This window comes from Mercenaria mercenaria, chromosome 5 (assembly GCF_021730395.1).
Source record: "Mercenaria mercenaria strain notata chromosome 5, MADL_Memer_1, whole genome shotgun sequence".
Classification (NCBI taxonomy): Eukaryota; Metazoa; Mollusca; class Bivalvia; order Venerida; family Veneridae; genus Mercenaria; species Mercenaria mercenaria.
The window spans coordinates 96595839-96607302 of NC_069365.1; the positions used below are offsets into that span (position 1 = coordinate 96595839).

Consider the following 11464-nt stretch of genomic DNA (forward strand, 5'->3'; position numbering starts at 1 on the left):
TCGTCTTGTCTCTCATGACGGATGTTATATGGAATTTCCTCATCTGGAAATACAAGAACAACTTAATTGTATGTGCACAACAGAACCGTCTGGATCACTCATTATATCGGTCGTGGCGTTTTGATGTAAAGTACATCTCTGAAATCACCGAGCGCAATATTATTAAGCACAACAAACCCCTCTTTGAAATCATCCAGCACAGCATACGCATCTCTGAAATCATACAAGAATGAATATACGTCCCTGAAATCATTGGATACACAAACACATCTCTGACATCATTTTGAACAGCAACCACATACAGATACATGACATCACCGAATAGAGAAAACACTTCTCTCAAATCACCGAGTGTCTGAAACACAGAGCACATCAAACACATACCGTACTTTTGGGATATTTTCGTCACGGTTAATTTTTCGCCTATTTCGCCACAAATATGAAATGGCGAAAATATAACGCTCAAAAATATACCTATGTCCAAAATATACAAATACATCATATAAACTTTAACACTACCACGCCTGGTAAACTACAGAGCTACCTCTTTAAGAGGTATACGGTAAACTGTTCTGTCGCAACTTCCGAGGTAGTGCACGTCGCGATAAAAGAACATCAACAAAGGTGAGTGTCATCATATGTTTTGCATTTTTACAAGCAGTGTATCGATATCAAAAATCGGGGAATGGTAAGCGATGTAGATATGAATTAACTTTACAGAGAACTTCCCAACCATTTTCAGTACATATTTTATTTCCAAATGCATTGTATATTTTACAGCTATCTCACGCCTTGCTTCTTAATATTAGTTAAAATGTAAATATTTGACAATGAAAGTGCCTTCATGACGAAATGGTTAAATTTACTTCTAAATCAGATTTTTGGTAAACATCAACACGACCACAAATTAAGAATGAATTAGTAAACTTAAAGTTCTCTGTAAAGTTAAATCATATCTACATCGCCTACCATTCCCCGATTTTTGATATTCGATACAGTGCTTGTAAAAATGCAGAAAATATGATGACACTCACCTTTGCTGATGTTCCTTTATCGCGACTTGCGCTACCTCGGAAGTTTACCGTATACCTCTTAAAGAGGTAGCTCTGTAGTTTACCAGGCGTGACTACATTACCTGCTTAACTACATTGACTATCAATTGCAAATACCTGACATCGATTATGAAAAGATAATTTCTTTTGTATTACATGTATTGTTACAAAAACGTGAAACCCAAGAATTTCTCACTTTGACTAATTTTATTAAATCTATTGAATACGTGTAGTTGATAATCGCCAGTTAGAGTTACGATACACTTACTGTACATGAATGCAACAGTGTGGAATACGAACATGTCTATTCCGAAATATTTTCAACAGAAAGAAAAAGAAGTTCGTTTTTCAGTTGAAAAAAGCAGTGAGGACTGTAATTTACGCGAGTTGTATGATGTGGAATTACGAGAAATATACAATGAAACACCCGGCCGCAAACGGTGCTAAGGTCGGCAAATACGCCGCGGAAAATGGTACACCAAAAACCTTGGAACATTTTTAAAATTTGGATTTGAAACGAACAATTGTCAGAAGTATTAAAGACTCTTATGTGAAAGAAAAGTCCAAAAAGCGTAAACTATTCGAAGATGATGATGTTACAGCATTACCTCGGGCTAAGCGCGGTAGACGTTTGTTACTGGGAGACATTGATATAAAAGTACAAAATCTAGTTACTGAACCGTGTGGTATGTAGTAACCGTGGTGGAATAGTCAATTCTCGCATAGTCATGGCACTTGCTAAAGGTGCAGTTCTGGCAGAAGATCAGACATTACTATATGAAAATGGAGGACATATAAAGTTAACTCGGGACTGGGCATTTTCTATGCTAAAACGTATGAACATGGCGAAACGCCGGGGAAAAACAAAGGCCAAGCATATCATTGCAGACTTTGATGAAGTGAAGAACAAATTTCTAGATGACATTAAATGCTTAGTGACTAAATACAACATTCCACCTCAGCTAATAATCAACTGGGATCAACTGAAATCTTTGAGTACAGTCAACACATCTTTGAAATCTTCCAGCAAAGCAAACATACCACTAGCATAATTGAGCACACCAAAACATATATCTGAAATACTGAGTACAGCAACCCCGCCTGTGTGTTTGTTTGTTTAGGGTTTAACGCCGTTTTTCAACAGTATTTCACGTAAGGCTGGCAGTTAACCTAACCAGTGTTCCTGGAATTCTATACCAGTACAAACCTGTTCTCCGCAAGTAACTGCCAACTTCCCTACATGAGTCAGAGGTGGAGGACGAACGATTTCACACAATCTCTTTTATCAAACCGTCAAGGAGAACATACGCCCTACCCGGGGATCGAACTCACGACCCCGCGATCGACGCTCTCCCTATTGGGCTAAGCGGGCGCGCTGAGACCCCACCTGAGCAACCTACCAGCGACTGCAGAGGAATATACAGTTGATAGAAAGCTCCAGACATTCATCTACCGTATACATATTCATTAAGTTAAAAATGTTAAAGAAGGAAATAATGCTCGAGATAATATTCAGAATTAAAGCGATCAGATAAGATTTTTGTACGAACGAAACAATGTCGTGAATGGCAGATATAATTTTACATATTAAGCAATAACATCTTTAAACAGATCCTTTGGAAACATAAAATGCAACTGATCAAATAATAGCAGACTCAGTTTAATTGAGTCTGTTTATGAGAGATACTGAATACCCGCTTAAGTGGGATTCTATTATAGAAACCATACTCCCAAATGACCAGAAACTGAATCCAAGTACGGGGGACATTTTACAGCCCCCAAACGGCACTTAAAATCTGCTGTTGTGATAGTTAAGAAAAAAAATAAATTATGGTAACTAGCAGATCCCATAGTATGAAAAATATAAGTGAAAAGTTTCATGTTTATGAGAGATAATGAATAGCGCTTAAGTGGGATTCTATTATAGAAACCATACTCCCAAAGGACCAGACACTGAATCCAAGTACGAGGAGAAAAAATGTGGAGAGTTCCCAACAAGTGGTTTAAGAAGAGTATGAAGTGTCCACTTTAAATGCATACATGTAGATAAAATATTTCCCCCTATTGGTGGAGACTACTTGAACATTTTTGGTAGAGAGCAATTAAAGTAATTCAAATGTTGTTATAGTTACCTTCCGTCACAATTGTAAATTTGGTTCATTTACCTAACAGATATGTTTTAATTTGTGTGAGAACCTTTATTCTTCAACAGTTAAAAATGTACATTACATGAATATTAACATAAATAGTATGATTATATTGTCAAATTCATATGGCTCTAATTATGAATGTTAGTATGCATGATATTGTAGTATAGAGAAAGCAAATCCAAAACGAAGCAATAGTATCCGAGATTTTTAGTTTCAAATGCGATCTCCTCTCCAAGGGATAAATAGCATCAACAGTTAGAAGAAAAATTACTGGTTACACATATTAAAAGTCTCATCCAGATAGCTTCATGTATTATTACATGCAGTTATAACGTCTGCTTGCCTGTCTGCATATCTGGAATATCTGGCTCAGTATAATATATCTTTTATATCCATACAAGTATAGGTTAGTGGCAAGTGGCGCACAACCGGTTCACACTTGAAAATAAATTTCCTATCGGAAAGGGGCAGTTCAAAACAGGACATAAATTAAATTAAGAAGAATACGTTACAATCTTCTCCACAGGTCCAAGTGGTATTGTGTTTTACAAGGTAGGAAAAGATAAACAGGAAAAGAAAAATGAAACAGAACTATTAAAATTACATGTCAGAAACATAGGATTCCCACCAGCAAAAGTCATTTGAATTAAATCTGATTAAACGGCACCACCAAACAACACATACGACAATGTCTGAAAATGGAAACACAATTCAGTTAAAATATTTTTTTCTGAGAAATATAGTTTAGTTTAAACAAAATCAACTCAAATGAACGTCCTATCCAAATGTCATGAGCAATTGTAGTCGAACCGTTAATCGTTTATTTATTAGATCATTGCAGTCATTTTACGAATTCTATCTGTACATAATCATATTCCATTTATCCCGACTGAATAACACTAAAACATTATAAACGCATTTGTATTGTACTGCTGTTACTGACCCTTAAGCTCTGGAATATGATCTCAGGCAGAAAGTCATATTAATTGAGACTCTTTATAAATAGCTGCCGTTTGTAATGTCTAGCCGTCCTATAGAGAATACATATCAGTCCATCTGGGTTGGCATACCTGCAAAACAATATAGTGCACACAACAAGTAAGTTACTTCATTATCGATACCCACTAGTCCTAGCGTTCCTTTTGGGGTCAGAGTTTATAACCCGTATATGGTCATGGAACTTACATTACTGATAGTAGATATAGCATTTAATGAATTAAGAGATTGATAAACAACACATTTCAATATAAACGTGAACAAAGATAAGCCTCAGCATACTGAACTGTGTCATATTTACTTTTTCCACAATTGTTATAAAGCAGACAAAGTAAAAAAAGTAGAAATATAAAGAATAAATCGTGTAAATCGTACAGTTGAAGTAGTTAATACCCACAGAGAAAACTCTTGGCAATGTATTTGTAACATATATATGACAGACAAAACTTGGGAATTAACTAAATGAATTAATGTTTAATAAAACTAAAATGAAACAGCACAACTCATAACCAGGACCACTTCTGTATTGTTCTGTGTTGTAAGTTATGTGGAAATTTAACTGAAAATGACGGAGATAAACATCTTGACAATAACTGTTAAGTACTTGAGGAGAAACACAATGGATAATATTTCGAAACAATACACACTTGTCATTAATTCTATAACTTTTCTTGTCCATAAAGTATATACTTGGAAATGAATTTTCTAGAGATTTTTCGTTAATACTATGTGATTCATTGAAACAAACCGATCTCATTTTTTCGTATTACTAGATGAAATACAATAAAAGGAAACATTCACACTATATTGGACACTATAAAGTCTATAATATGTTAATATCAAAATTGAAAGGTAAGAAGAAAACCAATGTATAAGTTACACACAGTTTCAGTCTCTTTTGTTTATTAGGGATATAAATCGAGCCGTGTTATTAACAAAGTAGGCCATGACATATGACTTTATCGCAGTTGGTACGTCCCAATTACTATATCATAGCATCAAACGTGATAGTAGCGATGAAAATGAACACGACACAAAACATGCAAATATTTGGCGGTAGTCTTCAATGATGTAGAGAGAAATCGTCATTGTCATTTTTAGAATCCGAATTCTTCAGATGCGTGTAATTTTATCATTGAACTGAAAATACCAAGAGTACTATGTTTCAATCATTATCCTCCCTTGTCAGTTTGTCAGTTGATATGACGGATACAAATCATACAGACAAATGGTTTTGTATAAAGACGAAACAAAAGAAAACAAGTTTAGGACGCTTTTTGTGTGTGTGTGTGTGCTGAATGAATTTCTCATTGCGTAGTTATGAGAGGTTTGGCGGGAGGTAGGGGTTGCAATGATTATCACATCCTATTAAATAAAGTTTGAATTTAACATCAAAAAAATGTAGTGATACGACGAGTATAAGTTAAGTTTGGGCAGTTCACCACCACGGACACTGACATATTATAAAGGGACGTTCAGTCGGGATCATATAGTGTAAAGAATAAATAAGCGTTTCCCAGGTTCAATTTCGATTTACTTTCTGTTCATAAGTAACGTTGTATATAAACAATGACGTTAACGGATGTGACGTCAGTAGAGGCGCAGCGCCACGACGTCACGTACAAAGAAGTGCGTAAAACGCCGACATTCTGGGGGCCGGCAAAAGTAATCTATTCATTAATTCGATACAAGTCTAATAAGTTTATATAAGCAACATAGTATATAGTACATTAATATGAGTCTCTTAATAGAAATTACTTAATAGTCTTCAAATTCCCGAACTATGAAAATAAAAAAAGTATTTGAAAACTTAATTAAGCACTTAATTTAAAAAATACTTTCATTTGACGTCAATTTTAATCGTCTATGTCGTCTGATAAACTTAACTGTGTGCTAACTCAAAAGTATCTGATTTAAGTCTCAAGTAACACTAGATATCTTAATCCTAAATCACTTAAACGTTTCATATTGTACAAATTAATCACTTTTCAGCACTTCCAGCGGATATAACTTTGTAATCGGTCTATTTGTGATACCGTCTTCACTTTTTATAACCACGGAACGTACAAGTCCATCATTTCCATGAATAAGTTCGGTTACCACTGCTAGTTTCCAACGCGTTCTAGGACCGTCATCATGTATCTGTACAACGTCTCCTTCTGATATCGTCTGCTCGTTTTTCCCGTGCGCTTGATGATATTCTCTGAGGCCCGTCAGGTACTCCCGCCGCCAACGCTGACGGAAGTTGCTGATTAGTTTACGTTGAATATCGACACATCTCGTGAGAGTTCGGTGATCACTCATGTTTTCGTTAATTTCACCGTCGCCGTGTAACGTACTATGTGGGTATGACGTCAACGTTCTGCCGTACAGGAGGTGTGATGGAGTCAGTGGTTCAGGATCAGACACACCGGATGTGACATACGTAAGTGGTCTGTCGTTGAGAACAGCCTCGATCTCGGTAACTATCGTCTGGAGTGTTTGATAGTTAACGTACGAACGACCTAGTACTTTCTTCAGTGCTTCTTTTGTCATGCCAATTAACCGCTCCCACCACCCGCCGTACCATGGAGCTCTTTTCGGGATGAATCGCCATTCCGTGCCTTTGCTGGACAGTGAATCGTGTAGTTTACGTGCGCTGTATAAACGATGTATCTCTTGAGACGCTGCCTCAAACATCGTACAGTTGTCTGAAACCATTATTTCCGGTAACGAATGTCGACTGCTGAATCTCCGGAACGCTTGCATGAAGGAAGCTGTAGACAGGTCAGGGACTACTTCTAGGTGGACTGCACGAGTAGAAGCACATGTAAACAAGCAAATATATGCTTTAGATTCTCTGCCGTTTTGTTCACGAACGTAAAGGTGACCGGTGAAGTCAACTCCTGTAATTCGAAACGGGATTGCATCTTCAACACGTATTTTGGGAAGTGGTGGGAAGTCTGGTGTATCAAAGGGTTTTCCGGTGACTTTCTTGCAGGTAACACATCTCTTCAAAACGGAATTTACGCATCGTCTGATTGCTGGTATCCAGTACTGTCGTAAATGTGTTACAATTGATGAGGCTCCAACATGAAGTAGTCTCTCGTGTGTCGTCCGGATCAGTAGCTTCGTGAAGTAATGCTTGTCAGGTAGTAGGTAAGGAAATTTTGCAACTTCCGGTATCTGCGCGTAATGTATTCTGCCGCCACAGCGTATGAAATTGTCGCTATCAAGGAAAGGTCGCAACTGTCGTATAATAGGTTGTTTTCTGTTACCGGATTTTAACTCTTCTATGACATCTTGATATGTAGTCTGCTGCACATCTTTTATCCATTTTAACCGTGCAATGTCAATTTCACGTGCAGTAACGTGCCCGTAATGTCTCTCAGCGGATGGTGTTCTACAGTTGAAGATAAATCTTAGTAACAACGCTGTCACACATAGCAATTTGTGGTATTTACTGTAGTGCTGGATGTTGATTACGTTACTCAGTCTTTGTGTTGTAATCGTATCGTCTGCAAGGCACTTTACACTGGTAACGGGTGTCGTCTGTATTAAGGTAGTAATTTCAAGTTTCTCGGAGGGGATGTTGCCGTCCCAAACTGGCCAATCTTCTTCGTTTTTTAACTATGAGGGTCCGGAATTCCATAGTTCACTTCTCTTGAATTCACTGGCAGAGATGCCTCTTGTCAGAAGGTCAGCTGGGTTACATTTAGTAGGGCAGTATCTCCATGTATGTGTAGTTGTCAGTTTCTTTATATCTTCTACTCTGTTTTTAACGAATCGAGTAAGTTGTTTCATCGTTGTCAACCAGTGTAGTAAAACCTGACTGTCTGACCAGAAGGTAACGTTCTTTACTTCAAGTGTCGTCTGTAAATGTTCGTAGAGTCGAGCTCCGATAACTGCCGCCATTAACTCTAGCTGTGGAAGTGTGAGCTTCTTGACTGGTGCGATTCTATTCTTTGCTATGACTAGTCGTGTTTCCTTATGGTTCAGGATGTAGGCTGCAGCACCGTATAATTTAACGCTTGCATCTACGAATACATGTAGTTGAAGTTTGTTAGGTTCACTTCCGGTTTCCAACTCACTTCCGGTTTCTGTATTTATGTCTTGTATGTACTGTCTTGATAACTGGATTTTTAAAGCACTTCGAAGATCGGTCGCTAGGTTGTTCCACGCCTTAACATACTGTTCGGGTAATGGTACATCCAAGTCTAAATTCTCTTCCCATAAATCTTGCATCAAAATTTTGGCTCGTACCGTCACTGGACTGAGTATTCCTAAGGGGTCGTAAATCCTGGAAGCATACTTAAGGACATCTCTCTTGGTAATGGAATCTAAGACCGGAATTTCCTTTTCAGCAAAGGTTAGTGTGTCTGTTTCGGGGTCCCAGCGCATCCCCAGTACTTTCGCTGTGCTGTCGTAATCTAGAACTTTGTCGTCTGCTGCCAGGTATCGCAAAGTCTCGTTGTTGGATACCCAAGAACTGAGGTTCATACCTGCTCTTTTCATAAGTTCTCTTGCTTCTTGGTAGAACGTAAGCAGCTCCGTTTCCGTGTTAAAACTCGACAAGGCGTTGTCAACGTAAAGATCACGTGATAGGATTTCAGCTGCTTTCATGTCTGGTTTTAGTTCTAAATGTTTGCTGATTGTTGCACTCAGAATGAATGGAGAGCACGTAGCACCAAATAAAACTACTTTGAAACGAAACGTTATCAGTTGGCTGTTTGAATCCTTTGGATTGCTCAACCAGAGAAATCGCGTAACGTCTCGGTCTTTCTCGTGAAGTACAATATTCAAAAAAGCCTTCTCTATATCCGTGGTAACTGCAAATTTCTTTAGTCTGAATCGTACTAAAAGTGATGTAATGTTGTTCAGAGCAGGTGGTGTGGACTCTAAGCAATCGTTGAGACAGGCATGGTCACGTGATTGTCGGCTACTGCAATCGTAAACGATCCTCACTGGTACGGTCGTTGAGTCTTTCCTGACAGGGTGGTGGGGTATATAGTGAACACGCTGAGAATCGGGAATGCTTACGTCGGGAACTTTTTCAACAAATCCCCGTCTTTCTTGTTCTTCAATGATCTTAACGTACGTCTGAAGCATTTTGGGGTTTTTAGACAGTCTACTTATGGTATTCCCTGTGCGTCTCAGGTTAACGGTGTAGTTGGATGGGAGAGGCGCGTGCTCCATGGCAACATAGCAACATATTTACCATTATTATATGAGATTGATGTATCCTTGTATTTCTGTGTGTGGTCGTCAGCCTGAATGTCTTTAGATTGTGGCACTATCCCCATACCCTCAAGTGTCCAAAATCGCTCCAGCGCAAGTTCGTCTGATACACGTGAAGTGATTACATTCATAATATGACTCATAGGACGAGGTGTACGGTTTGGTACCGGTCCGGACAGGAGATAGCCAAGCTTAGATTTAACAGCTGTCGGTCCGTTGCCGCGTATAATGTGGTCTTCTACGATCTGCCAGTAGTAATCAGCGCCGATTAACATTGATACATTGAACACTTCATCTTCATCTGTAGTGACGTGTGCAAATTTCAAGCCCCTTAAATATCTGTACTTTGAAACTTGTTTTACCAAACTAGTGTTAGTAATAGCTGCAATAGTGGGAACAATCAGCACTTTGATTGGTATCGTCTTGTGGTCATCTGTGATGAGTTGGACTGTTGTTGAGTCTAAATGCATGATCTTGTTGTCATGGTTACCAAACGAAGACAGGTGAATCTTTTCGTTTCTTATGACAGGAAGTTGAAGTCGGTTAGCCAAGTCTTCTGTGATGAATGACCTCTGCGACCCTTCGTCAATAAGAACGTTTGCTTCTGTGTACGAATTTCCTGAACGTATGCTGGCTTTTGCAGTTTTTAACAGAACGCCACTTCCGGTTGCATTGTAGACGAATCTGTACCTCTTTGGTAATTCTGCTCTGGTCTACATATAGCTGTGTGATGTTTTCTGTGGCATTTTTGGCATCTCTTGGTTGAATAACAGTTCGAAACTTGATGTTTACCTAGGCAGTTGAAACATAATTGTTTTTCTTTCACAATGTTCATTCGCGATGCATTGTCAACGTATTTATTGCAGTTAATTGCACTGTGTATTCCGTCACAAAACGCACACTTTATCGGGTGTCTATTGTCTCTTGCATTTGTGTTTGTATTTCTGAACCTATTTCTGTCTCTGGTAGTAGCATATAGATCACGTCGTCGTTGTTTCGCTCCGGTCAGAAATGCCACCGCCGTTCCATAGTCTAGGGATTGATTCTGCGCGGATACACTTGATGAATTTCCCGCTTCCAGAATAGAAATTTCACGGTGTATAGCACGTCTAAGTTCTGATAATTGCCAGTTCGTATCACCATGTTCACGTGCGAGATTTTTCTTTACTTCGCCGGTAGTTTATCAAGAATAATTGGCACTAACAAATTACCATAAGTATCTTGGTTCTGGCCTAAAGATTCTAAACTTCTGATATAGGCCTTAAGTTTGTCATGAAAGTTCCGTAGGCTGAAAATATTGCTTGCAGGAAAAGGTAAGTTCAATAATGCTTGCATTGTTGCATGTACAATTTTATGTTCTTGACCAAATCTCTCTTTCAGTAAGTTCAATGCACGAGTATAGTTACTATTGGTTAATGTAAATCCTTCTACAGTTCTTGCTGCTTCGCCCTCGAGCTGGTTCTTAAGATAGCTGAATCGTTGAACATCGGTCAGATTGACATTGTTGTGCACAGTCGACTCAAAGGAGTCCCAGAAGGTTTGCCATAGTAAGATGTTACCATCGAACGTTGGAAGTGATAATTTCGGCAATTTATGATATTGGGAAGAATTCGACGAAACAATACTCACGCTATGTTCTGAAGTATGCACATCTCGTGTCTCCTCATCTCTACGCTCCTGCAAGTTTGATCCTGTACTTGTATCCTGTGAATTTCTGTACGCATGCAGCTTCTGAATTTTAACTTCCAAATCCATTGAAAATTCTTCAGTGTTTAGAATATCGTCTTCAATGTTGTCAATATCTGTAAGATGTAGTATCTTCTCACGCAATGTTTGTATATGTTCAACTTTAGTTTGAAGAACCTTCAGAACGGTATCGAACTCTATCAAATCGTCATTCGCTTTTGCCTCGTCTGACTTCTCTAAGTATCTGTGAACAACTCGCTTCTGTGCCTCTCGTTGCGTCTGTATCTTCTGTAAATTCATATTTCTTTAGTCACGGCACCAATGTCGGGATCATATAGTGTAAAGAATAAATAAGCGTTTCCC

The 11464-nt window shown here is 38.5% G+C and overlaps 1 protein-coding gene across 1 annotated transcript; it reads right to left on the reverse strand.

Annotated features, from left to right (window-relative positions):
• Positions 1–6175: 6175 nt before the first annotated feature.
• On the reverse strand, positions 6176–9286 carry LOC123558691 (uncharacterized). The gene is made up of 2 exons (XM_053544793.1): positions 8039–9286; positions 6176–7807 (listed from the first exon to the last, which is right to left on the reverse strand). The coding sequence occupies exons 1-2, from the start codon at positions 9284–9286 to the stop codon at positions 6176–6178; spliced, it is 2880 nt and encodes a 959-aa protein (XP_053400768.1).
• Between the last annotated feature and the right edge of the window lie 2178 nt (positions 9287–11464).

Bases quoted from the DNA above. Each gene is read 5' to 3' on its own strand.
- LOC123558691 (XM_053544793.1), bottom strand. From the start codon at position 9,286: ATGCTTCAGACGTACGTTAAGATCATTGAAGAACAAGAAAGACGGGGA. The intron at 7,808-8,038 runs GTAAAGAACGTT...GGACCCTCATAG, and splicing joins ATTTACAGACGACACTTGAA to TTAAAAAACGAAGAAGATTG.